This window comes from Pseudophryne corroboree, chromosome 2, assembly GCF_028390025.1.
Source record: "Pseudophryne corroboree isolate aPseCor3 chromosome 2, aPseCor3.hap2, whole genome shotgun sequence".
In the NCBI taxonomy this organism is placed as follows: Eukaryota; Metazoa; Chordata; class Amphibia; order Anura; family Myobatrachidae; genus Pseudophryne; species Pseudophryne corroboree.
This window is the reverse complement of record NC_086445.1, coordinates 197,719,861-197,746,101: the sequence shown is the minus strand read 5'-3', so window position 1 is coordinate 197,746,101 and position 26,241 is coordinate 197,719,861. Positions and strand designations below refer to the sequence as shown.

Here is a 26,241-nt window from a genome sequence, read left to right as displayed (position 1 = left end):
TTTGCCTGCCTAAGCCACGTCTGTGTCTGCATAGTAATCCACTCTTCTACTGTGTGTCATTTTGTGTGAACTACAGTACTCTTCTCCTACTGTGTGTCATTTTATGTGAACTACAGTACTCTTCTACTGTGTGTAATTTTTTGTGAACTACTCTTCTACTGTAATTTTGCATGTAAGCTCTTCTGACAAATAACAAAACACTATGGGGCATATACTGAGTAAGCACACATTTGCAAAATGCATTTGCTAAAACAATTGCATGCACAACTGGACAACATGTGAGATACATGCAATACAGCACCAGTAGCATCTGTGCCATATTTACATCATACACACATTAAATGTGGGAGGTACAATTGGGAGCTAAAATATGGGAGGTATAACTGGGAGCTATAATATGGGAGGTATAACTGGGAGCGAGCCATAATATGGGAGGTATAACTGGGCGCTAGAATATGGGAGGTATAACTGGGACGAGCCATAATATGGGAGTTATAACTGGGAGCTAGAATATAGGGGGGGGGGGGGGGGTACCTGTGAGCTAGAATATGGGAGGTGTAACTGGGAGCTATAATATAGAATGTATAACTGGGAGCTATAATATGGGATCTATAACTGGGAGCTATAATATGGGAGGTATGACTGGAAGCGGTAATGTGGGAGGTATTACTGGGAGCTATAATGTGGGAGTTATAACTGGGAGTTATTTTATGGGAGGTATAACTGTGAACTATAATATAGAAGGTATATCTGGTAGCTATTATTGTGGGAGTAATAACTGGTAGCTATAATATGGGAGGTATAACTGGGAACTATAATATGGGAGGTATAACTGGGAGCTATAATATGGGAGGTATAACTGGGAGCTATAATATGGGAGGTATAACTGGGAACTATAATATGGGAGGTATAACTGGGAGCTATAATATGGGAGGTATAACTGGGAGCTATAATATGGGAGGTATACCTGGGAGCTATAATATGGGAGGTATTACTGTGAGCTATAATATGGGAGGTATAACTGGGAGCTATAATATGGGAGGTATACCTGAGGAGCCATAATATGGGAGGTATAACTGGGCGCTATTATGTGTGAGGGATAACTGGGAGTTGTAATATGGGAGGTATAACTGTCTTTTTTACTGACATTTTTTTCTAAACACTTCACAACTATATAAATACATCATATATCAGCTTCCTGTGGTGAAACCGTAATCACCAAATCAGAACCAGCAAACTGGTCCTGATGACCGACATCATCATTTTCAGAATGTTATTTGCGCCAGTCCTCAGGCACCCGCAATAGATATTTGTCAAGGGGAATAGTGTGGATCTGCAATTGCTCACAATTAAGCAAATATGTTCTTACTATAGTAGGCCAAAATAAGACCACCACTTGTCCTGCCTCGGGTTGTCAAGACATACGGTGGAACCGGGTTTTACTGGGTAGGGTGGGAAAATACGGGATGTGGGGCCATACTACCTCCAAAAATATCAGTGACATTACTTTGCATTTGTCTTCTTCAACAGCTGGCCTGAACTTCCACTGGGCCCAATGAAAAAGCCTGTTTCCATGTAACTAGTACCCTCTCAGCAGCCATGGTCGCAAGCTGGCAAAGGTGTCAGATGAGAGAAAATCTGCATATACACATATGCATGCAGTCTGTTTTGTGGGCATGTGCAAAACCAATCTGCATATTTACAATGCTCAAACTAGCATACTTCCAAACCAGGCACTAGGCTGTTTGGCACCTGCAATTATAAATTTGCACTCTCCCACAGGTATATAGGACAGCACATCCTGCAAAAAGGGGTGTGGTCTCACAAGGAACGGGCATGGCCAGTCAATAGTACCCCCAATTCAAATTATGCCACACAGTAGCACAATCTTATTCACATTAAACCACACGTAATGCCCCTGATTCATATTACACCACATAGTGCCCCTTATTCAAGTTATGCTACACAGTAGTACTCCTTATACACAATGCCCACAGTAGTGCCCCTTTCACATAATGCCCACAGAAGTAATGCCACATATAATTCCAACTGTAGTATTGCCCCTTACACATAACGCCCACAGTAGTGCCACACATAATGCCAACAGTAGTAGTGCCTCTTACCCATACTGCCCACTGTAGTAGTGCCACACATAATGCCCACAGTAGTAGTGCCCCTTACACATTACATCTACCATAGTAGTGCCACAGATAGTAGGCACTGTAATAGTGTCACACATAACACCCATAGTAGAAGTGTCCCTTACACATAACGCCCACAGTAGTAGTGCCACACATGATGCCCACAGTAATAGTGCCCCTTACACAAAATGCCCACAGTAGTAGTACCACCACACATAACACTCACAGTAGTAGTGCCGGGTGTTATACGGGATCCCAGCAATCAGCATGCCGGCTTTCTGAATACGGAATGTAAACCTAACCCTTACCCTCCCCATAACCCTCCCTTCATGCAGCCTAACCCTCCCCTCCCACAGCCTAACCCAAACTCCCCCCTCCTGCAGCCTAACCCTAACCTCCTCCTGACACGTTCAGGATGACAGCTGTCGGGAATCCGCCGTTGGTATTCTGACTGGTGTCAGGATTCCGATGCCGGTCTTCTGTCCGCTGGCATCCTGAATGTCGGGATGCTAACTACATCCCCAACTGCCAGTGTGTGCCATGGACAAGACCAGATTCTGAGAATGTACAGCTGTAGATAGTAATTGTCTGCTAGATAGCATTACATTCATTCTCACATCACAACTGTCTTTACAGAGAGGGCAACAAGTAATTGATCGATTACATTTTGCCATACATTTATCAGGAGAATATTCATGTAGGCACATAGGGTGAAGACAGCTTAAAGTATATTTTTATAGATAGCAAAAGCAATGATGCAAGCTATACAATTTTGTGCATATTGGACTTTATTCAGAGTTGAACGTGCATGTAACTTTTTATGTACATTTCTTTTTTGTACTCGTTAATGGTTGTGTAATAAATCATTTATTTTACAAATTACCTTAAAACGACTGTTCAGGTTGTGTCTGGTCAGAAGTTCAAAAACAATAGTTTTCAAGGCATGATCTTCACTCACTCTATTCAACACAAACACATCAAAGTCCCAGAGGTCCAAGTGCTAGAGAAAATGGAATGAGACAGGAAAGAGTCATTGTTACTATAAAATGATAACAGCATTATAAAAAGCCTTCCTACTGCACATTTCCAACATGTCCATGTATTTTCTCATATATTATACACCTTCTTCTAAAATAAACTGATTTGTTCTAGTCACACTGAAGTTACTGATTTGAGTCTTGCATGATTACAAGTTTGGTCATGACAATGTGTTAGATACTTACAGTATGTGCTGATTGGCCTTATATCTATCGCATGGAACAATTCAGAAAATTGTGCTCATCTCTAATGTATACATCAGAGGTTCTCAAACACGGTCCTCAAGGCACCCCAACAGTCCGTGTATTAGGTATATCCATGGCTCAGCACAGATGGTTAAATCAAATTGACTGAGGAGCTAATTAAGTCACAGGTGTTCAAGCATGGATAAACTTAAATCATGGACCGTTGGGGTGCCTTGAGGATCGCGTTTGAGAACCTCTGGTATAGATATATGTAGGCTTACCAGAATGCGGTCAGGATGCCGGTGGTCGGGATGCCATTAGTCAGAATCCCGCCACGCGAATCCTGACACGCGGGCAGCATGCCAGCCCTGGAACTCTGACAACAGATGAAATGATGACGCCAGAATCCCAACACCTGGCATCCTGATAATACGTATGCAGCCGCCTAGTACTGTTAGCACGCAGGGAGAGGAGGTTAGGTTTAGGCTGTGGGGGGAGGGTTTGGGTTAGGCTGCAGGGAAAGGCTAGTTAGGGTTAGGCTGCGGGGAGGGCGGTTAGGTTGAGGCACCCCTGGAGAGGTTAGAGTTAGGCTGCCGGGTGGGGAAGGGATAGGATTAGGCTGTGGGATGGAAGGTTTAGGATTAGTCTGCAGGATGGAAGGTTTAGGGTTAGTGGGGTATTGGGGGAGGGTAAGTATACTTACCTACCCCCTGTCGGGATTCTCACCATCGGGATGCTGTGGACCTGTGTATTTCATGAGAGTGTCCCAGTTAAAGGGATAGGGGTGAATTCAATTAGCATTGGTCGTGGTAATTTACAGTGGCTAATTGATCCTCTGGGGTTATCTAATTAGCCCCGAAATACGGCACTATCAGGGATTTTTTTCACCTGCCCAGAGGCAGGAGACAAAATATCAGCAATAACCATTTGCACATCCGCGATTGCAAAAACACATGGATCTGGGAACTTATGACCCTTGCAAGAAAACTGTTTTGTTTTTTTCAGCTGAAATTTTTTCTGGCACAATTAAATTCCCCCCATAGTATGGTTAGCCTAGATATAGGTATAACTTAAATGGAGGGGTGTGCAAGCAGTGCCATTGCCCAGGAAATCTTAAATTCATATTCAGGGTTGCTATCAGCAAATTTACTACAAGTCAATAAAAATGAAATTACATATTCATCTGTCAGCAAAAAAAACAAAAAAGAAGGCTGTAAAACGTCACTGTGTCCTGATGACACAACTATGCTACAGAAAGAAGCCAATGATTACGAAACACTGCAAGACTGAAAACCTTTTTTTATCTTCCATGTTTCTGTATGTATTTTTGATGGAGCTATGGGCCTACTTCAGAGTTGATCACAGCAGCAAATTTGTTAGAAGTTGGGCAAAACCATGGGGGTCATTCTGACCCGTTCGCATGCTGCTTTTTTTTTTGCAGCGGTGCGAACGGGTAAGTTCTGTGCATGAGCGGCGGCCACAATGCGCAGGCGCGTCGTTGACCAACAACAAGAAGAACGAAGAAAGCAATCGCTGCCGCGATCGCAGGAAGATTGACAAGAGGAAGGCGTTCCGGGGCGTCAACTGACCGTTTTCTGGGAGTGGTGCGGCGAATGCAGGCATGTCCAGGTGTTTGGAAGGCGGATGTCGGACGTCAATTCCGGGACCTGCAACGCTGGATTCATCGCACAGGGTAAGTAACTCTTACCCTGGTCTTGTTCTGCACAAAACTTTTTTTGCATAACAGGGCTGCACAAGCGATGGCAGCCTTGCTATTTAAAAAAAACTCCACCATTGGCTGATGATTTTGGTAGTGACCGTGGGCACACGCATATTGTGCATACACACTGCCCGATATGCGCCGAATTAAGCAATATGTCGGTCCGATCCGCCATATTGCTCAGTGTGTACCCAGTTTAAATCAGACACCTGGGCTAATTCTGAGTTGGAAGTATATCAAATAAAGCAAGTACATTTATTTATTTTGAATGCAGGGTAATTGCAGGCTGTTTTGCATATACTGTAGTCAAGGCTGCCGTCAGGGCAGGGGCGGATCTAGACTTATCTTTAACGGGTGCGGTTTAAGAATTAATACTGACTCCTCCCCCTCATACATATTACACCGCACCATGGGGGTCATTCCGAGTTGTTCGTTCGTTATTTTTTTCTCGCAACGGAGCGATTAGTCGCTAATGCGCATGCGCAATGTCCGCAGTGCGACTGCGCCAAGTAAATTTGCTATGCAGTTAGGTATTTTACTCACGGCATTACGAAGTTTTTTCTTCGTTCTGGTGATCGTTGTGTGATTGACAGGAAGTGGGTGTTTCTGGGCGGAAACTGGCCGTTTTATGGGAGTGTGTGAAAAAACGCTACCGTTTCTGGGAAAAACGCGGGAGTGGCTGGAGAAACGGAGGAGTGTCTGGCCGAACGCTGGGTGTGTTTGTGACGTCAAACCAGGAACGACAAGCACTGAACTGATCGCACTGGAAGAGTAAGTCTCGAGCTACTCAGAAACTGCACAGAGAAGTCTTTTCGCAATATTGCAAATCTTTTGTTCGCAATTTTGATAAGCTAAGATTCACTCCCAGTAGGCGGCGGCTTAGCGTGTGCAAAGCTGCTAAAAGCAGCTTGCGAGCGAACAACTCGGAATGACCCCCCATATCACTTCTTATACACATTACCAAGCACTGTATCGCTCCTTATTCACATTACCAAGCACCGTATCACTCCTTATTCACATTACACCACGCCGTATCGCTCCTTATTCACATTACCAAGCACCATATCGCTCCTTATTTACATTACACCACGCCGTATCGCTCCTTATTCACATTACACCACGCCGTATCGCTCCTTATTCACAATACACCACGCCGTATCGCTCCTAATTCACATTACACCACGACGTATCACTCATTATACACATTACACCCCACCATGTTGCTCTTATCGGGAGAGCTGCCCTTTGTGATACTAATCACTTTAGCACATATGAAATAGTCTCTATGCGATGTGTGGCGGAATGTACCGCACAAGGTTGGTACATCCCGCCCACAGTATTTCAAATACAGTAAGCGCCACTCAGCAACTTAACCTGTAGTTAGTTGAGTAAATAGAATAGCCATATCACCAGCAGCATGAAAATGCAGTCAGGACAGAAAAGAATTTAAAGAATTCACCAAATCACTCACTCAAAAAAACATATACTAATGTCTGAATCAAAAAGTAAAAATATCAAAATACAAATAAAAAGATAAAACAATGAAAAATATTAAAGAAAACAAGAAGTACAGACATGTGACAGCCCTACTCCACAAATTACACCTCCCATATAAACAGACCCCCTCCCCTATATTCCCCCATATCCCCCAATACACACACGTGTATCACTTCACCACCAGTCACCATCACTTCACCACCACCCTCCATCACTTCACCACCAGTATACACAGAAACCCTCCCCCATATCCCTCCCCCCAAGTACACACATGTGACAGTGTCCCCATAGTACCTGACTTTGTTGCTTTAGTTAAAACTGCAGGGTGCCGGGACGGTCAGAATGCTCTGAGAGGAGGGAGCAGCACATGCAGAGACCAAAGAGCAGGAAGAGGAGGGGCTGATCCGTGCAGCCCACTCTGCATCTGGTGACAGGTTGGCAGGTCCCTGTGAAGCCACTGTGATGCCCTGGCTACCGATCTGCTTCAGTGTACACAGGCGGCACAGCTGTCAGCTGACCAGCTGCCCCGCCGGCATTCCCCTGCAATGAGCTTCTGCACATGCGCAGAGGCTCTGAATGCTGCCTGAACGGAGCTGAGCTCCGATTGCTGACAGGCGGCAGATATGCATTGGGCGGTCAGCCAGCGGGGAATATACTGGTAGCCCAATCTGCCCCTGCTTCCCCCCGTGAGAGGAGCCAAAGCACCAACTGCTGAGAGGTGATGCTGCCACCGGCGCCTCTGCTGTATAATTGTGCTGCGGAGGTGAGTGCTGTGCAGGTCACCGCCGGCCTCTGCTCTGCACAAGTCTACACAGCTGCCTGTAGAATCAGTAGGTGGGCGGGTGCTGGAGTTATGTGTTACGGGGGGCGTTCGCCCTTATCGCCCCCTGCTGGATCCGCCAGTGCATTAGGGGAGGACTGCCAGGACTGCATGGCAACAGTGTGCATTGGATTGCAACGCGGGCTACCAAAGAGAGACAGCGCGGACGGCATTTTGAATATGCAGTGACAGCTCCTGATTGGCTGCTGATCTGTGAGCTCAAATTGGCCCATGGCCTGCTCAAATTTGAAATCCCGCCTGTGCTGTCCTTCTAAGGCTGCCTGCAACAGACTCCTTCCCTGTGCTGCTGCTGTGCTCCTGGTCCGCTGCAGTTGTGACTAGGGGCACCACTCGGTATTCGGCAACCTTGTCTCGGGAACTGCAACCAGAACCTAGAGTGGTAAGTTGTGGGGGATGCAGGGGAAACGGCATGTGAGGGAGTTCCGGGCCCCACAATTTCTGATGGCAGTCCTGACTGTAGTCCACAAATACTGGGCAGCTTTACTTTTACACTGCATTTTAGATTTGAATTTGTACACGTCACTCTCACATCTAAATCTCTCTGCACCTTCTAAATCTGCTCCACCTGCAGTGCAACATGGTTTTGCCAAGTTGTGCAAATAGCTATTTCTTTTGATCTTTTTTGTATTTGCTCCTAGCTGTATGTAAACCCTTTTATGTTTCTGTCCCTGGTATGTATAGATTTCTGTGCAAGTGGAAACAAATCAATTTTTGGGGGGAACCAGTGAATTTGCGGTCACAATGTGAGCATCACCGAAAATTACAGTATAGGCCACATTTCTGGTGATGTTGGTGGACGCAAGAGGTCAATCATAAAATAGTCATAACCTTACGTCTCAGTGTAAGAGATGTACAATTGTAGGACGTGTAATGTGTACTACACCTTTAAGCTATTAACGACAGCTGCGGAGTAATTTGGGCCAACTGCTGTGTACGTCCTTCGAAACATTCTGGAAAGAAAACAAAGAATTATATTGTGACATATATTTTCTACTTTTGGCTACAAAAGTAATCCATAGAAACTGCACAAATCTGCACAGAAATACTACTTTATAAAACACTTTAACATTTTACAGAACTTTATATTTGCAATTATTTTATGGTTTAGTTTCACTGACATTTTGCAACATCAATAACATTCTCTGGTTCATGAGAAATTCAACAATACGTGGCAGCGTCACAGGGACCTTGTGTTATAACCATAATTGGTAAGCAACATGGAGAAACTAATGAAACAATATTTTGCATTGTCACATCCCCAAAAAAGCCCATACAGTACATGAGTTTACAGTTGAAAGGGAAATTCTCTTGATTGTTTTCTAAGTCGCTAAAAGCAGAAATACTGCTTCTTTTTTCACATTAACATACAGTAATTTGCATATATGTAAGTTTGCATATTAGTGAGGTACTTGTTAGAAAGCAACCAATTGTTAGTCTGTGTGCCTCTATCAAGCAACAGTGTACAGCCAAAACTCCCAGGTAACAGGAGTACTCTATACAAGCTGCTGATTGGTAGATTCATATAAAAAAGTTGCACTGTATGCAGGGCTTTGCAATTTAACTTTTGGTCTTGTATCCAATTCTATTTTTCATTGCTACTTAGGTTCCTTATACATGGCAGTGGAAACGCTATTTTATGTTCAAAATCTGTATGTATGTAAACAATGGTGATAAATGTTATCAGATCTGTTTGTAAGTTGTTTTATACCATGTTCTTTTTTTGTATTTGTAAGTTAATTCTTATTGGACTATTATTATTATTATTATTATTATTATTGTCATCATCATCATTGATCTGTAAGGCGACACAGTGCACAGCACTGCCGGACAGTGTGAAAAACGAGTCATACACAGGGCTGTCTTAACAGCAGTGTAGGCCCCTGGGCACAACAATGCACTGGGCCCCCTACCCATCCTCCAGCGGAAGGGGTGGGGGGTGCTATCAGCGTAGTTTTGATGTCCCGTGGGCGGTAAAGGGTGTACTATCTTCCGCTCAGCGTGTAGAACCTGGAACAGTAATTTCTGCTAATTACTCTTTTACTGCACAGATGGAGATAAACTGTAGAAGGGGGCATTGGGCTGAATGAAGAAGCCCTGGTACATGATTCCAGGGTGGTAGGGGGTGTTTAATACGTTGGGGAGGGGTGGATAGTGGAGTGGGCTTAATATTTATAATTTTCCGGTGGGAGGGCAGCTTGCTTGACTGCAGATATCTCAGGTTCCTGAAAATATATTTCTTAGCTTTGAATGGGATAAAAAACTAGAGAGTCCCACCTTTCAGATGGTTCTGGGGACTTGGGGATCAGAGTTCAGGAGCCAAAGCAATTCACCAATGAAAATCTAAAACTACATATTAGGCGTGTGGAGCTGGAGCAGGGACCAGTTGCTTGAAGGCTGATATCTCTGGTTCTGGGCATAGTAGAGACAAACTGCCAGTGTCCACTAAAAGGGGAGAGTCACAGCTTTTGGCTTATACCCTCAGAAATACTTTAAGTCAGACAAAATCCTAGATATCAGGCTGGGAAGAACAATTAACAGGCTTGGTTGGGGACCACTGCTTTCAAGTCAGATATCTCCGGTTCCACAGGGCCGATTTTAAAAAATCAGATACCCCTGGAAAGAGGGGACCCTCAGCTATCAGCCTAGGGCCCTTATACTCCTGGGGCCCTTGGACAAGAGCCCATTGAGCCCATACGAAAAGACGGCCCTGGTCATACATACAGTAAAATAATGACATACAAGGTAGCATAAATAAAGGCAAGCATGAAAACAGAGGGTAGGGAGAACCCTGCTCATGAGGGAGCTACAGTCTAATCAGAAGAATTTACAGCTGAAACAGTAGTAAATGATTGCGGTTCCGAGTAAATAGGATGAGATGTGAGGATATAGTACTGTGGGAAGTATAGGTGTAAGCAGATTAAGCTCCAAGAAAGAGATGAGTTCTCAGAGAGCTTTTAAAGATTTGAAGTGGGAGAGTCTGATCAGGCATGGTAGAGAATTTCATAAGTGGACTGCAGCATGAGAGAAGTCTCATAGGTAGGAGTGAGGAGCAGGTCAAAGGTAGATCAGGTGAAAGGCAGAACATTTTGACATGAAATGTCATTTGTATGAAGAAATGGTGTTGTTGATGGCTTTGTAGATAAATGTGAATACTATAATATGAGTTAGAGTCTGATTCTGGGAGCCACCGTATGGATTTGCAAAGTGGTCTGGCAAATGAAGAAAATTAGACTGGCTGCAGCATTATGATGCATTGAAGTGGGGTTAGATGGGTGATGTGAATTCCAGATAAGATGATGATGGTCATTGGCATATATATAATGGGTGCAGAGTGTGCGGTGAACATAGGCTCCTGGTTCAAGGGGGACCCACAGCACACATCTTTTACCCATATAATTATACTTATCTCTCCAGAGTCCCGTGTCGGCCAGCACTCGGACAGAAATCACTGGGAAAAGTGCAGTGTCCATTTTCCAGGAGATTTGCGCATGTGCAGTAGAGAAGACTCTGGAAGCATAGCGCAAGCTCCATGTTCCGGGAAACAGGAACATGCAAAGTACACTCTGGCACAAAGCTACTGCATCTACTGCGCTGCCAGAGAGGAGAGGATCTCGCATAGAGCCTGCACACTGGCTTCTCCTCTCTTAAACAAGCCCTGAAATGGATAACAGGTTTTGTAGCATATTAGGTATTAAGAGGGCATATTCTGATTATTTGCAAGTTGGAGGTGACAATACAGGCTATAGGAGGAGTACAGCAGTTGGCAGAGTCAGGTATGACTCAGCCAAGGCAGTGAGCTTGGGAGACTGAATGGTGGTGTTATTGACAGTGAGGGAGATTTGCGAGGAGGGAAGATCAAAAGCTCTTTTTGGACATGTTGAGCTTTAAGTAGCAGTGGGACATCCGTTTGGAGATAGTAGAGACATTAAGTTTACACAAAATAGTATAAAAGGGGAGAAGTCAGAGGAGAAGTATAGATAAAAATCAGATTAGTTGCCCAAGAGAAGTAGTGTACTGTGAGCAGGAAAGGCCAAAATCAGAGCTGAGTGGGACCCAACTGATAATGAGAGCAGAAGGTGGCCACCAGTTTTGATAGGAGCAGAGAGGTCAAGGAGTATGGAGAAGTGACCCTTAAGGTGCATACACACAAGGCGATTCGCTTCGGGAGTGACATGGCCTAGTGTGTCCCCTCCCTGGCCAGGCCGCCCGACGTGGTCATACACACTGTGCGATATCGCTAGCGATATCACACAGTGACGTCATGCCGTGGCCGGCCTGAACATGCAGCATCTAACAATATCATCAGATTGAGCTGCATGCACAAACGACGGAGGGGGTCGCTAATGACCTCTGTGACAGCGCAACGGCTGTCGTCTGCAGCATACACATTGGGCGATATAGTAAGTGAAATCGCTCAGGAGGGTAAAAATGAGCAATATCCTTACTAAATCGCCTTGTGTGTATGGGACTTTAGACTTAACTACAAGTAGATCCTTTTGTATAAACAACCTGTCTGTAACGCTGAACCCAATTGCAGAGGGTTAAGAATAGAGTGAGAAGGGAGAACGTAAGATAAGCAGCTTTACATAAGTTATTCAAGTAACTTAAGTCAAAAAGGATGAGAGAAATAGGGCAGCAGTTGGAGATATAAGATGGATCAAAATATGGTTTCTTTGGTGCGATATGTGTATGTCTAAAAAAAGATGGGGGAAAAAATGTCAAAAAAGGATAGACATGTGCCATTGGAGTGATACCGCTTAAAGAGAAGAGCAAGAGGCGGGCATGAATTGAGGGAGAGTGACAAGAGAAGTTGGGAGGGACTAGTGTTGAGAGGCCTGGCTGTAGGATGAGATAATAAGATGAATGCAAGCGACTGAAATTAGGCTAGGTTGGGAAGTGTCAGAGAAGGTGCATTATATGCAGGATTTTGCTTGATGAAAATAGCTCATCTAGTCAAATAGTGTTGGATTTTTGCAGTAGGTGGCAAACTCATGGGCTTTGAAGACGGTGAGGTGGGGTATGTTAGCAGAGAAATACGCTGAAGATGGTAAAGAGGCAATTATGGTTAGAAGACTGGGTAGATACAAAAAAATGTGAAGTGTCTTTACTTGGCAACTGAATGGGAGTATTACATTTTATGTTGGTGTTGGGAGGCATCATATTTGTACAGTACAGAGAGTGAAGCATGAACTGTGCCTTAATACAATTGACAAAAGCAAAGAGTCTGCGGTACTCAGATATTAAAAAATATAGGTATCTTAGAGGACCATGACTTTTTTGACAATTAAACTTTTAAAAGAGATGATACTACCTTTCCACGAAGATCCCTGCTTGTACAGCATGTACAATGCTACGGAATCTGGGCTTCTCCTCAGACCGCCGACCAGTTGACCGCGTCTGCTGTGTAAATGTGGAGGCCAACCAATCCCTGACCTCAGAGGGAACAGCATCTGAACGGATTTCTGGCAATTCATCTTCTGTGTCTAGAATCTGCCTGCAAATAAAGAATACAGGAATCATTGCTGTGGGAAAAAAGCAACAAATAACAACTCAAAGGAAATTAAAAATTCCCTGTTCACTAAATGTACTAAAATATGAAATTCTCAGCAAGTTATATATTTTTTTGCATGACTAAACAAAGTGCTAAATATTAAGTATTGTTTTACTTTTGTTTTTTTTGTGTTGGTTTTTAGGTCACAACTGGAATTCATGTTTTTTGTTGTATTTTTTTTAATTGTCCAATTATTGGAAGGTTCATGGTCTGACTATATATTATATTTATTCATTAAGATGCAAAATGAAGTTGAATTCCAACAGCTGACTGCTCTATTGACTCAAAAACAATAATTTGTCATTTAGATGTTGGGATTGGTCAAAAAATGTATATACAGAAGTGTCCTCATACTGTACACCTAGCCTCAAAATAGACATCTGGAGCAAGTCACCCAAATTTGTATATTTATCGTATATGTGATGCTACAAAACAGCTTCCCGAGACTGCACTGATTAATTTGATATGTGACACTTGTATATCTGTGTGCGGCTGATTCTGAATCTGTATATGACTTGGGGTGAAATAAAGCCACGGCTATTGCATCTTAGTACTTCCTATACAGATTCAGAGTCATTTGCAGACAGATATACAAGTGTCATTTATCAGATTAATCAGTGCAGTCACATTAAGTGGATTTGTTTCATCTAAAATGCAAATTTGGGGGGAAAAAGAAGCTTGGTGCAAGCCGAGTCGCACAGGATCTTGTTCGCCAAGAAGGGCTGTGATTGCAGCAACAGTTTATGAGGACACATCTATACTAGTAATCTGCTGCATTGTCAGGAAAAACAAACACATTGTAACTGGAAAAAAATCCACTGGTCACTTGTCACAGACACGGACATTACTTCTGATTCTGAAGAGAGAGAAGACTGATGCTTTAAGAAAATTGTACAGTAAATGGCCCACCATCCTCTCCCGGAGATACTGTTTACTGTCTATATCAAGCAGTGACATGTGCAAGTGATTAATGTGGAAGTCTCACCTTGTCTCGTCAATATATACTGCTTCCAGCAACGAGGCTGTGTACTCCAAGTTCTTTTTCAGTTCCACAATGTTGACCTCTCCATTCTCTAGTTGTTTCACCATGTACTTCAGGCTGTAGATAAAGCAGAGACATGAAAGGTAATTATAATGTCTGAAAACCTAATTGGTATATATGAGCACTAGCAGATTTGACTTGCAAATCATTTGTCCGTAAAGGACAAATACAAGAAAATGTTCACCTTGTACAAATCTGCACATACACTTATCACATAAAATCTATGGCATGTACTTAGATCAAATTAATCCTTAGTGTTCTGGGCCTAATCACCGCACACCATGACATACAGCGTTACTTAGACAGCTCAATACCATCTATACTCTGGCTGCTTTGGAAGGAAAGTGTGTTTAAATTAAACTTTTACTTTTATTTCTTACTTGGGGCGGGATGTGCTAAGCATCTCATCCGCGATGCGTCACATCCCACCACTTACCGCAGACATACTAATCGCATATTTACTAAGATATTAGTGTTCCCGCTGGGACACAGGCAGGGTGCAGAGGGGCAGGGCCGGATTAAGGTCTGTGGGGGCCCTGGACAACAAACTTGTGGGGGCCCCCATAAATTAAAAAAAGATATATATACATATAACGCATATGTAATAGAGGCGGCACTCACCGGGGTGGCTGTCAGACGTATGGGAGAGTGCCGGACCTTTTGGATACATACATATATGCATATACATGCAGTTGTCGGAATGGACCCGACAACCCCTATTCAAAGAGCGGCCAAATTGGCGCTCTTTGAATAGGGGTTGTCGGGTCCCGGTGTCTTGTCCTGCCGCTGCGGGTTTCCCGATTTGTCGGAATAAACGGGGTCCTAATGAATAGGTCGGAACCCCTTCCGACCTAAAACTGTCGGAAGCTGCCGTCTTACCGACAAGACGGCAGCTTCCGACAGTTATTGAATATACCCCATAGTATACAAACACAACATACTCACCCCACCTGCAGCACAGCAGTCAGACACAGTGCTGTATTTATATACTATAGTGTGTGTGTGTGTGTGTGTGTGTGTGTGTGTGTGTGTGTGTGTGTGTGTGTGTATATATATATATATATATATATATATATATACATACATACAGGTTGAGTATCCCTTATCCAAAATGCTCGGGACCAGAAGTTTTTTGGATATCGGATTTTTACGTATTTTGGAATAATTGCATACCATAATGAGATATCATGGCGATGGGACCTATGTCTAAACACAGTATGCATTCATGGTTCATACACACCTTATACACACAGCCTGAAGGTTATTTTAGCCAATATTTTTTATAACTTTGTGCATTAAACAAAGTGTGTGTACATTCACACAATTCATTTATGTTGCATGTACACCTTATACACACAGCCTGAAGGTTATTTTAGCCAATATTTTTTATAACTTTGTGCATTAAACAAAGTGTGTGTACATTCACACAATTCATTTATGTTGCATATACACCTTATACACACAGCCTGAAGGTCATTTAATACAATATTTTTAGTAACTTTGTGTATTAAACAAAGTTTGTGTAAATTGAGCCATCAGAAAACAAAGGTTTCACTATTTCACTCTCACTCAAAAAATTCCGTATTTCGGAATATTTGGATATGGGATACTCAACCTGTATAAAATATAATGTGAGAGTGACAAGAAATACTAATAAAACCATTAGTACTCAGGTCCAGCCCCAGGCACCTCAATGCTAAAGCTGCTTCACCACAGGGGGTAGCCGTATGGTGGTCCAGCACCACACAACACACAACCAGTCACAAACACACTACCGGCGCCGCTGACAAAGGAGCTGAGAGTAAAATGTCGCTGCCTCACTCTCAGCTCCTGGACATCACACACATGCCAGCGGCCGCGGCGGTGAGTATGAAATCCTGCAGTCTGATTGCAGTCTGTAGCAGCACCATGGCGGGCGGCACTGGCTGCGGTCGTGTACTGGGGAAATCGGAGACACAGCAGAATCATGTTGTGCTCCGATTTCAGTGCTGGCGGCGTGCGCAAATCAGGGGGAGAGTGTGGGGGCCCCTAATGTGTGGGGGCCCCTGGACGACCGCCGCTGTCGCCCCTGCCTGGATCTGACCATTCAGAGGTGCAATAAGCCCTTTGCAATGTCAGGACTTCCGGGTTTATGACCAGGGAGTCCCTTTGCACACATGCAGTGTGATGCGGCCACACAAAGAGGGTGCTGGGAGGCATCCAACTGGGATCCGGAATGCATCGCATTCTGGAGCTTGATACATATGGACATTTTTACAACATTTTAGGTTTTAGAACATCCTGCCCTTCATAAAATAAGCATGCAACCGCCTAACGTATTCCTACTGCTGAAAAGTGGATGACAAGGAATCATTCAGAGAGCATGTAGCTCAGCCCAGAAGCACAGGAACTGTTTTTAACTGTAATGTACAGCTGATGTTATTTGTTAGCACAGTACATACTGTAAGAACTACAGAGTAAGGGGGGGCTGTATCAAACCTTCTAAAGTGGAGCGGATGCCCATAACAACCAATTATCTTCTAGCTGTCATTTCACTAGTACATTCTATAAAATTATAGATATTGTAGAAGCTGCTTGGTTACCATGGGCAACTTCTCTACTTGTACGCTTATACCTTTACAGCTGATTTAGCATTCCAGTAACTTGTGCTCTATCTTTAGGTCTCTGTGCAAATTAAATTACTAACAGATTTTTTTTATTTCCACCGACTAATAGTAGTTACCAACCTGATATCTCTACCAACAATCAATTCTACCCCACAAGCTCGCTGCCTTGGTGTGATCCTTTACTCTGAACTGTTCTTGTTTCCCACATTCAATCTGTCTCAAAATCATGTTACATACATCTAAAACATATCCAAAATATGACCATATCTTACACAAGACACTGCAAAAACTTTAATCCATGCTCTCATTATCTCCCATATTGATTAATGCAATAGACTTCTTACTGGTCTTACCAAGAAGAGACTCTCATCACTACAATCCAGTCTGAATGCAGCTGCAAGGCTGATCTTCCTCGCTAGACATTCATCGTCTGCAGATCCACTCTGTCAGTCCCTCTATTGGTTACCGGTATTCTACCGTATTCAATATCAAATACTTTTACTCACACACAAGGCTATTAACCAAACTAAACCAATGTACATCTCCTCGCTTATCTCAAAATATCTCCCAACCCAACCTCTCCGCTCTTCACAAGAGCTAAGTTTCTCATCCACACTCATTATCCCATTCATGATTGCAGGGCTTTCTTTGGGCTGCACATACTCTGTGGAATGCCCTCCCGCACACAATAAGACTCTCCTCTAGTCTCCAAACATTCAGACATTCCCTGAAAACTCACCTCAAATTCCAGAACTGCCCACATAACCTTCATAAACTTTTATACCCAATTACATCCCCTCTGTACATTCCACACATATCCTCACATATTCTCTCTCTTCACTTTTCCATCCTCTTGACCCCTGGCCAAGGGCGTAGCTACCATAGGTGCAAGCAATGCAGCTGCTATGGGCTCAGTGCTGAGAGCAGCCCACCTTCCCTGTCAATGTTACATGTGTTATATACATTTTTCACCATTGGGTGGTACGTAGGGGTGCTTTCAAACTTTTCCTTGGGGCCTGCAATATATCTAGTTATACCTCTGAACCTGCTCATTGTAGTATGGTATACAATGAATTGGAGGGCATTTTAATATTATATAATATGAACCGAGGCACTGTAATGCTCCACAATATGAACGGGGAGCACTATATATCATAATGTGAATTGGGGGTACTGTGCGGCATAATGTGTACTAACAGCTCTGAAATGTAACATAGGGTGAACTTAAGCACTACTGCGATTCATAAAAGAAACTAGGGCACTACTATGGGGCTTAACATTAAATAAGGCTCTACTAGGGTTCAGAAAATTAACTAGGGCACTATTATAGGGCATAAAATTAACAACTGCTGCAGAGATGTGTCTCTCTAGAAGCATTGGGATGGGGTCCCCTTCAAAATGTTGCTATGGGGCCCACAAAGTTCTGGCTACGCCCATGCCCCTGGCCAACATTTGCTGTGTGACCATAAATGTGGAGGCGCATTATGCAATAGATAACACCTATCCTTGTGCATAAATGAATATTTCAGTACAGATTGTAAGCTTGCGAGCAGGGCCTTCCTACCTCTATGACTGTCTGTTATTGACCAGTTTTGGTTTATCACCGTTGTTTCCTATTGTAAAGTGCAACGGAATTTGGTGCGCTATATAAGAAACTATTAATAAATAATGATAAATAAATAAATATAAAAATATAAAGCATATAGAAGTGAATGAGGGGAGAAGTTACCCATAGTAACCAATCAGCTTGTAGCTAGTATTGATTATGTATATTCTATAGAATGATAGAAAGTAGTAGTTTGGTTACAGGCAACTTTTCCACTATTTAGAAGGCTTGACACATCTTCCATCAATACGGCTATTTACAATATTTTTAATTTTTATTTGTTTTATTATATTTGTATATTACACAAGAAAATAACCATTATTTTTTAAAATAAGAGGTTCTTAATTTTTTTATAATTTAATGCATTTTTCTTTTGGGTACTCTAGCTTCCTCCCATGATGGCACTTACGTAAAGTGGTGATTTATATTTTTTAAGGCAGGACCAGGTTGGTTGTTTAGTCATAAACCAATTCTTTTGGACGGTTTGTACAAATGGGTGATCTATACATGCAGCATCTTGGTTGTATTTGAACTGAAGGCCGCATCAGTAACCACTATGCAGCCTTTAAGGTGAGAGGAGACGGAATCACTTACTATGGTTCTGCACCCAAACAACTAACCAGTGACCTGTTACAAATCACTCTAAATAAACCTGTGCGGGCAAATACTTTAGACATACTGTAAATCAGTCATTTAAATAGAAAGCAATATGTACATTTGCCACTCGCTATCGTTATCATGAATCCACAGAAATTCACAACAAAGGAATTAGTCCACTCATCTCCCTGGTGTTTTGCATAAAACAGCACTAATGTCCCATCTGTCCTCTTTCCTCAGTAGATGAATGGTTACTTACGGAGATGGGAATCTACCAGCTCTGCATCATGAAAATTAATTAGAGACTCTGCAACCTACAGCGACGCTTTGGATGAGGTAGTTAGCCCACCCGCTCTTCCCTTAAGGCTTTTACAGTCAAGACGAAAAGATGTTCCACTTTACCTGAGTTTATTTTCCAACCTAAGACATCCTGGGGCATAAAAGAGACCAGTGAAGGAGAAAATGAAATGCGAAAATTAACTCTCAGTAGGGGAAGAGACCTGGAATTAATTCATTTTGCTGTGAAAGGAGATGGTGGATGACATCATTTAAAATGGAAAAAAAACATGTTTTTTTTTGTCTATAAATGTTGTGAAAGTTAGGAATGAAACAACAGGTGAAACAACAGGTTCCTCACCTATACACAGGCCAGTATGTGTTTTATCCTGCAGATAACATTAAGGAGATCAGTTGATGCTGATCAATCTGCAGGAGCCTGCTATCATCGGGAGTCTAACTGGCTAAATGCTGGTAGGTCTCGCGGATGTCTGGAAACTGCCCATGCACTGTAGAAAAGGATTGCTGACTACGCATGCACCACTCCATGTATAGATTACGCACACAGAGATTGTTGAGTGTGGACACACTGATCTGTCCGTTTCTGGACCACTCTTTCCTTAAAACGGACGTTTTTGGACAGTGATTGGGCAGCGATCATGCGATTGCATGGAACACATTCATTTTATGAGAGTGTCATGGGTGTGTATACTGTGTTATTTTGTAAGGTGTGGATAAAGCATGGAGTGGGTGCCAATAATAACAGCTGTCCAGTGGCGTCACTACGGGGGTGAGGGCCACACCCTGGTGTCACCAGCCGAGGGGTGACACCAAAATGGCGGCTTCTCCTCAGTGATAAGAACCGGGTGCTGCACTGTAATATTACATTCAGCACTCGGCTCCAGTCAAAGTGTAGGAACTGGCACTGCAGACAGACCCCCGGAGTGATGAAAACAGGTGGTCGGGCAGTGAGACCACAACCCTTCCCACAAGGCCATGTGGGCCATGCTTTTAAGTGGCCCCGCAAGACCACATACCTTTTGTCACCAAGTTTAGTGACGCCACAGCAGCTGTGGGATACTAGCATACAGGCGTTGGGTATGGGATACCGGTGGATGGGATCCCATCGGTCAGCATACTGATGCTGGGATCCTGGCCGCTAGAATATCAGCGGGGGGGTGAGCACAACTAAGCCCTTTGCGGGCTCGCTGCACTCGACACAGGTTCAATTCCATCTCTAAAGGTGTCATGGACACCCACAATTGGGAATTGCCCGTTAGCTGGCAGGCGGCATTCTCAGTGGTTGGGACTCCGGTGTCGGTATCCTGACCGCCGGGATCCCGACTGCCGGCAATGTAACTACATCCCACATACAGTATATGGGTGGATTCTTGCATTAACATAAGGTAGTAAGCAGGCTGCAGCACCCATAAGGAATATCAGCCGCAGATAAATCATATTCAGAATCAGCCACTAGGTGCTCATGGGTGCCATCATTACACCACCATACAAAGAGAAACAAGAATTTATTTTTTTGTGCTCTTTATTTAGCAAATACGGCAATTAAAAGACTGAGACATGTAACACCAAAAAAAAGAGAAAATGGAAATTTTGCATTTATAGTATTTTAACTAAACAATACAACAGCTTAATTATAATTAACTACCATTATTGCTAACATAATATTAGTGTGAGAGATGTAAGGGGAGGGTAAGGAGGGTGGGGAGAACGCACAACATGAATGCTGATCGTTTCTTCTTGAATTAACATTGGTACGGGAGTTCAGAAACGTCACTGTTGCATAGCAGGCTTGTGTCAACAGTATGTTCATGCAAATAACATGGGAGGCCAGGTCAAAGCTATTTTAATAGGAAGCTAAGGGGTTGGGGTATTTGTAAGCTTCATCTCCCTTAAAGCAGCCAAGGGGACCACACTTGTGGCAAAGTTATTATTCTTATTGTGAAGCTGGTAGGGGACCTTTTCCATGCATACAATAAACCAGATGAAACATTTTAATCTAGGGATTGGAAGTCTTGTGGCATGGCACTAACTGCGTAATAAACATTACACTGCAGATAGTATATGGTTAGTGTAACAGATTGTTTATCAGTAACTTGGAATGGATGACAGTAAAAAAAAACACAAGGTTATCTGTAGACCATCCAAGGGAGAATGAGTTAAGGTGTTTATGTACCTTATCTCAAAAGGACATTTTTGGGGGGCATGTCCGCCAAAACTGTAATAATGTGCCGTTTTGGTCAAATTGTCTACAACAATTTTAATTGGTGGTTTTTTACATCTCTAATTTAATTGGTGTCTAATGCCATCTGAAATATATTTCATATATTTATTCTTGGATTATGGTTGAAACAGGACTAGTATTTCCTCTAATACTTTTAACAATAATCTTCTTCTCTATGGGGAAGGTGGGAGGATTCTTCTACCAATCACTTGCATATCTGTTCTGATACCCAAGGACCAATTCCAGCAAGATACCATAAAGAAACAGAAGAGATAATTCCTTTTTGCAAGGGTGATAAAATGGAGAGCCATTCACTGTATGCTGTTTCCCAAATGACCTCATATATGGAGGTGACCATAGCAAGTGATAATTTGTATCTAGTCAAATAATCTACTGTAAAGTGTGATGTAGGGTCATTCATTGGTACCAGATAAATGTACTAAAAAATAGGGGTCATAGACAGATTTTATTCCAGATTCAATTCAGGATCTGGAAAATATGGAAAAGGCTCCCGGGGAAAATTTACAATTTCCCCACAGTGGAACTACAGAAGAGTAAGAAGTCTGAGATGAAAATACTGGAGGTTTACGAAATCTTGATGGAAAACTACTAGGTGGAAAAGATCTGGTAAGATCCAGTATGTCTAGGAAGGCCCCAAAGGCAAATTAGGTTGTTCATGTTGAGATACCTGGACTCCACATTTTTGGATTTAAAAAAATTCTGAATATGGGATCTTAATTTGCAATGTGTAATAACAATAATAACAGAACATTTTCTTTGAAATATTAATCTCATAATGATCTTGTGTAGGTATAATTTGATAATGTGAAAAAAGTATGTTTTTCCTGTTTAATGAATCAAAAGAATGTGTCATAATTATTATTAATTACAGTAAGTAAAATTAAGCCTTTAAATGCTGCAACATATTTAATAATATGCCTTCTGATTTAGTAGACTTTTGGGCATACTTAACAACAGCTGTATATAAAATACAGTTGTGGTAAGAAAGTTTTGCCCCACCTCACAATGTGGTCATGAAAATTAGCTTTTACATTTGTCAAAGTTGGGGCGCTGGTATAGAGCTTCCCAAAAAGCTCTGTCCTGAAGTAAAGTGATAGATACTGATATCAATTTGCTTCCGAGCTCAATATAGTCGTAGTCTATTATTGACTAACACCATCTTTAGAACGGAACTTGGTAAATCCTACTTGAGTAGTGCCCCCATGGAAACCTACGGTCTCTCCATGTTACATTACATATAAGAGATACTTAGACTAGGAATAAGTATGTCTATGGAAGCTGAGTGACGCTGTTAAATGTTCTATTACCAGGGCAAATATAATGGTCAACAAAAACCTCCCTTGACTAGTTACATTTCTTATGTTTGACGCGTCTGAGAGAACACACCACTGACCATAACTCCCTCTAGAGAGCTTGAATTCCCACTATGAAATTTTCAGATATCATTAAATGTTTTTTATGTTTGAATCATAAACTGCTAAGAGATTCTACAATAGGCTTTTTCTGTGTCTGAAAATAATATTATTGCTGGATAATTCCTAGAATTGATCATGTGAATGAGGTCAACAGCTTTCTTTGTGTTATCCTTAGCTTTTCTTTCTGAGATGAAATTTGCTTGGTCATAGTGAAACAAGATTGGAAATACAGCAGTACATTTATTTGCCTTTTTTTGTAGCACCTAACATCATTGTTCAGTAGAGATATTGGGCAAAACAAATGCAGTTATGGAAGTTCAGACCTTACTTATATTTTATTGTAATCCCTCTAGGGATTCCTTGATGAAGAGATCTCTTTGTAGGAGTGAGCTGCTGAGGAGGACAAATATCTAGCTTCCTGATGCAGCACTTGGGATTTTTGATTTTTTTTCCCCGGAGGGGGTGTGGCCACACCTCCTGGATTTGGTTACGCCCCTTTCAGTGCCCGGGCCACAGGGCTATCTCAACAGCCCTGTCAGTCGTATGGAAAGTTAGTTTTAGCCAAATAATTACTCTTGATTTTGACATGGAAAAATAAAAATCAACATGTGTATTAGCTGGGGGTCAATTCTCACTAACTTTAGAATTCTTAATTGCCAATAGGTTATTTCTTTGATAGTTTTGTGAAACAAGAAACTGAAATGATTGCCTGTTTATGGGGAAGCTGTCTGGCTAGTGGGGGGCTGCAAAGCATTTTTCTCTTTACGGATCTGGTAAGAGGTCTGAGAGCTAAGAGTATTTTTTTCCAGAAGACTGAAGTGTATTATATTATAAGAAGCCTGAGCCAGATCTTGAAAGAAGTGATAGATCTAAATCCCTCGATCCTCAGCTAGACAATACTAATATCTCTTAATGTATGTTGAACTGTATAGGGGGGTACACACGGAGAGATCCGTGCTTAAAATCTAAGCAATCTTGCTAGATTGCTTAGATTTTAAGCACGGATCTGCCGTGTGTATGCCCTCCAGCGATAGCGATGCGCGGCCCCGCGCATCGCTATCGCCGATGCTAGATTGAGCTGCATGCAGGCTCAATCTAGCGGGTCGCTCACTTCACCGAAGTGAGCGGCCCCCAGTCGGCTTTCCCCCTCGCTCAGCACATCGCGCTGTGCTGAGCGGGGTGAGAGATGTATGCTGAGCGGTCTGTGTTAAGATCGCTCAGCACACATCTCTCCCGTGAGTACCCCCCTTATGTGCTGCAAGCAGGTAACCATGATGAGGCCTTTCCTACTGACCCTTAGAAATGGAATTTAAAAAAAACTCTAATGGTACTTAAGGCTGTCACTTGCATCGTGCAGGTGCAGCTACTATTCAAGTCTAAATGTCCACTTTGAAAATACCTGAAAGCCACAACCTCAATTAAAACACAGTAAAGGCAGGTTTGTAATGTCCTGAGGTCCCCTATGGTTACCAGGGATTCAGGTAGAAACTACCATCTGCCTTATCACCTAGTAAATGCAAATAGTCTGACAGGTACTGCAATGACATGTGTCTGTGCTTGGTGGTCTAGTCATAATATGATTAGACTCATCTCTAAGCTGTATAGTTGACTTAGTAAATCTGCTCATGTGACGCAAATTAAAAGTAAATAAAAAAACATCATCTGTAATGACGCAGGACAAAGCAATTGTCAAGCTGAGCAGACTGGAAAATAATCTTCGGAGATGCCTTCTTTCTTTATTTCTGTGACACTATTTTTCAAGGAAAAGATATTTTATGTGTGACATAAAGCGGAGATGGCAGATAATAAATACTCATCATAGAGAACAAACAGTCTGAGGGTATGGGCAGCCCCTCAGAACAGTTACTGGGCTTATGAACATGCTGCGCAGCTTCATATGTTTTCCCTGCACGTTGTCTCCTTCACTGTGTCCTTGCCCTGAGCCACCAGCCGTTCAGAAATTGATTTTCCCTTTTACGCTTTCAGCTTGCAACTAATTGAATAGATGGTACCTGTGATTATGACATGGCTGCTATATCAGCCAGGGGACAGGCTCGCTGTGCCAAGCAAAGAAATATTCCATCACAATAAATAAAGTTATGTAATTTTACCCTCATGCATACATTATATCTACAAAGGTGGTACTGCCCAGAGGGCAATAGCTGAGAGTTGTGTGGAGTACTATGCCAGTGTCTCTGACACTTATTGTAACCAAAATGTTCTATTTACCACATGCATTTGTCGACAGTGTCTGCCAACAGCAATAAGCACATATACATCATAGACCAGCATGAAGGGTATGTATATGACAGCTATGGGACCTGTTCCAACAATGAGTGGCATTTAACACATAATGATCAACCACTCATGCACAAAGCCATTATTGAGAAATCAACAATAACATGATGTCCCTTCCTCTCTATGTCATAAACGCCTTGGAAATGCTTTAAATTATCTGTCGATTAGGACAGAGGCTCGTATGACAATGAAATCATGTGATCAGTTAGGGCACTGTGCTAGAACTTGTCAGGTTAATGATGTAACTGGATAATTATCAGAAGCCTGTTCCTGCCAGTACAAGGGCTGTTCTCTATATCATGTCTTGTGTGATGGCCATTACCAGCTGCAGACAGCCAAATTGCTGCCCTAGGCAAGATTTTTCTTGGTGCCCTGGCACCAGCTAAATTGCTGCTCTAGCAGGAATTTAGCTGGTGCACCTTAAATAGTGTAGGGAAGGGCAACTGTGTCTGATGGGCACTACTGTGGAGCGACAGTGCCCTAGACATTCGTCTTTATGGCCTATGCCCAGGACCGACTCTGCATACCTAGTGGTGCCTACAACATAAGCATGCTCCTAACAAACATCATGGGCCTTACCTCATGCCTATTTGGCCTTCCATGTTAGCAATAACTACACGTTATAGAGAGGGGGAGCTTACTGTATATATTATACTGCTTTCAGACCAAAATCCCAGGTCCAACCAGGTATTTTGAACACGATATCAAGCTGGGTTTCAAGCTGTGGTCAGATGTACTGTAGTATACACCACAGGATTGACCTGAGTTATTTCTGCACTGTCGCCTTTCACACTGGACCCGTGTGTACCAGTGCATCATCTAAAATGGATGCTTGGAGAGGACATCATCTCCAAGTGCTCCTGAGACGTCAATCAGCTCATTTTATGCAGGATATGGGTCATACTTTTAACACCGCAGCCGAGCCGGATTGGACCCGGGAAGAACAAACTCGGGTTTGTTCTTTCACATGAAGGCAAGACCAGGGTTGCCCCGGCAAAATCCTGGGTCAGAGGCTTGGGATTCTATTTACTAAGCCTTGGATAGCGGTAAAGGGGATGGAGATAAGGCACCAGCCAACCAGCTCCTAACTCATTTTTCAAACCCAAGCTGTGACATGACAGTTAGCAGCTGATTTATCTCCAGCCAAGATTTAGTCAATAAGGTT

At 42.7% G+C, this 26,241-nt stretch overlaps 1 protein-coding gene across 6 annotated transcripts in view; it reads right to left on the bottom strand.

The window, feature by feature from the left end:
* PDE1B (phosphodiesterase 1B) overlaps positions 1-26,241 on the bottom strand; it is a 532,158-nt gene that overhangs the window by 119,409 nt on the left and 386,508 nt on the right. For all 6 annotated transcript variants that reach the window (XM_063952207.1, XM_063952206.1, XM_063952208.1 and 3 more), the window contains 4 exons: positions 13,959-14,072; positions 12,734-12,916; positions 8,306-8,372; positions 3,025-3,141 (listed from right to left, as the gene is read on the bottom strand). In XM_063952207.1, coding sequence (XP_063808277.1) covers positions 3,025-3,141; positions 8,306-8,372; positions 12,734-12,916; positions 13,959-14,072 — 481 coding nt within the window. The remainder of the gene's footprint in view (positions 1-3,024; positions 3,142-8,305; positions 8,373-12,733; positions 12,917-13,958; positions 14,073-26,241) is intronic.